This window comes from Nannospalax galili, unplaced genomic scaffold, assembly GCF_000622305.1.
Source record: "Nannospalax galili isolate Female #2095 unplaced genomic scaffold, S.galili_v1.0 scaffold637, whole genome shotgun sequence".
In the NCBI taxonomy this organism is placed as follows: domain Eukaryota; kingdom Metazoa; phylum Chordata; class Mammalia; order Rodentia; family Spalacidae; genus Nannospalax; species Nannospalax galili.
In genome coordinates this window covers 874,055-876,705 of record NW_008340411.1, presented here as the reverse complement: position 1 = coordinate 876,705, position 2,651 = coordinate 874,055, and the positions used below count along the sequence as shown (strand labels likewise).

Genomic DNA, 2,651 nt, shown 5'->3' with positions numbered 1-2,651 from the left:
GAGGGGCTGGTGCTGCGCGACGCGGTGCGCGGGCCACCGCCACCGCCGCCCGAGGGGCCTGAGGCGCCTCCGCAGCCGCCGTTGTTGCCGCCGCCGCCGCCGCCGCTCCGCGTGGGGCTGCCATGTTGCTGCTGCTGCTTCAGCTGGAACGGCACCGTCGCCCTCATGGGCTGCAGGCGGCTCGCGGGTCCTCCGACCGGGGCGACTGCGCCACCCCCGAGGGCACCGGCCGGAGTGGGGGACCCATTGCGCCTCACCCGCTGAGACATGGTCCCCCTAGCCCGGCGACGGTGCGGCCCGGTGAAGCCCGCTGCGTGCTGGGCCTCAGGGGTGGGATGCTCGCGGCCGGAGGGAAGGGCCCCGGGCGGACTAACGAAGCCCAGCTCCGGGTGCTGTGGACTCCCGAGCCGCGGCCGGCAGCGATGAGGTGGTGCAGCCGCCGCCGCCGCTCCTCATCAACAATAGTGTCTCCTCCGCTGCTCCCGCCCCCCGCCGCCGCTCATTAGTGCAGCGTCAGCCGAGCTGGAGCCGCTCGGCCGCGCTCATTGGCTGAGAGACGCTGGGTCCCGGCCCCGGGGCCTTAGAGAGCCTGGCTTTGCGCGGAGACCGTCTGCTCTTTAAAGAGAAAGAAATCCACCCCTAGAGGGGCCGTGTGCATGTGTGTGCGGTGTGTGTGCGTGTGCGCGCGCGCGTGTTTGTGTGCGTGCGTGTGTGTGTGTGTGTGTGTGTGTATGTGTACACGTGAGTGTGCGCGTAGGCGCGCGCCCGCCACGCGCCTCTCTGCTTCCCACTGGAGGGAGTCTGGAATGTTGCCAGAGGGACGGGTCAGGACCAAAGCGTCCCCAGGGATGGTCTGAATGAAGCCTTTTCCCTAAGTCATTTCCTTGCCACCGTGGTAGCTGTGAACTAACACGTACGCATATCTCTTTAAGGCTTTTTTGCCTCCCTTGATTTTTTGTTTGTTTGTTTTTGTTCTGTCCTAATTCCAGATACCTATGGGCAGGTCTCAAAAAGAAAAGACATTGAATCTTACTGGCATTTTTCACCCCTCTCTTTTTCTTTTCTTTCTTTCTTTTTTATATAATTTTTTAAGCTCCAGTGACCCAAATCTCAGATTAAATTTGCAGGTTGGAATGTGATTTTAAATGGTATCGATCGCGTTCAGCTACCAAATGGTGGTGTTAACCTACACCTCAAGTAATCAAGAATTTAATCAAGTTACTTCGCAGTTCCCTTATACCTTGGAAAGATGCCTTGTTACCTTTCAAGTGTGTTTCCTCTGTTTGCTCTTCACAACCACTTTTTGACGACGTGCTGAGCCATTTCACTGACCCACCATCTGTATTCGAGTCTAGTGGAAGAAACAAATCGCCATAGTCTGGTTAAGGACTCTGAAAAAGGCAAGCAGTTCTTGATGAGTTCCTGGTCAAGAAATAGGAATGGCGGCACACCCTTTACTCCCAGGACTAAGGAGGCAGAAGCAGGTGGCCAGCCTGGTCTACAGAGAGAAGAGAGAGTTCCAGACCAGCTGAGGCTACAAGGAGACATTGTCTCAAAAAATTAAATTAAAAATAAAATTAAAAGGGACACACCCTACACATGCTTGTCCGTGGTCCCTTGCTACTTCATTAGATGTCCATTCCAGACAGATTTCCTCTTGTAAAAATGTGGGAGTGAGGGCACAGTCAATGGGCTCTAGGCCTGAAATTCTACTTGGTCCCAATGGAAAGCCTTTAGATTCCCAAGTAATCTTGAGGAGGTCCCTAGCCAGTTTTCTTATTTGGTTTTGTTTTGTTTTGTTTTGTTTTGTTTTTGTCTTTTTGAGACAGGGTCTCCCTGTAGCCCCAGCTAGCCTGGAACTCACTATGTAGACCAGGCTGGCCTTGTACTCACAGAGATTCGCCTGCCACTGCCTCCCAAGTGCTGGGATTAAAGGCGTGCGCCACCACACCCAGCTGTTTTCTTATTTGTAAGATGCAGTTAAGCAATATCATCTCTTGCATACAGTCCTAATTATTTTTTAAAGATTTTTAAAAAAATTTTTGTATATGTGCCTTTGTGAGTTTATGTGAACCTCATTCAGATGCCAGAGAAGGCCAGAGGAAGGTGTTGAATCCCTTGGAACTGAAGTTACAGGTGGTTTTGAGCCACCTGATGAGTGCTAGGAAATGAACTGGAGTCCCCTGCAAGAGCAGTATGTACTCAACTGCTGAGCCATCTCTCGGCTTTCTAAAGTCCTGGTTATTTTTTTTAATTTTATTTATTATTTTTGTTTTATGTGTATGCGTGTATTACCTGCATGTGGGTAATTGCACCCGTGTTGTGCAATGCCCTTGGAGGTCAGAAGTGGCTGTCGGATCCCCTGGGACTGGAGTTACAGACAGTTGTTAGCTGCCATTTGGGTGCTGGGATTCGAACCTGGTCTTCTGCAAGAACAACCAGTGTTCTTAACCGCTGAGCCATCTCTCCAGCCCCTAAAGTCCTAGTTATTGACCAAAGGTTTAATGTGACTGTGCTGGGTAGAAAGTGCTTAATCCTTCTGGTCTCTATTTATTATTACTGTATGCATGATGTGTGTGTGTGTGTGCGCGCACATGCATACATGTATGTGGACATCAGAGGACGGCTTTGTGGAGTTGGTTCTCTCCCGC

At 51.9% G+C, this 2,651-nt stretch overlaps 1 protein-coding gene across 1 annotated transcript in view; it reads right to left on the bottom strand.

The window, feature by feature from the left end:
• Fam117b (family with sequence similarity 117 member B) overlaps positions 1 to 477 on the bottom strand; it is an 85,485-nt gene extending 85,008 nt beyond the window's left edge. The window contains 1 exon segment of the mRNA XM_029564653.1: positions 2 to 477. Within this exon segment, the coding sequence (XP_029420513.1) occupies positions 2 to 269 (268 nt within the window). The 5' untranslated portion in view covers positions 270 to 477.
• Between the last annotated feature and the right edge of the window lie 2,174 nt (positions 478 to 2,651).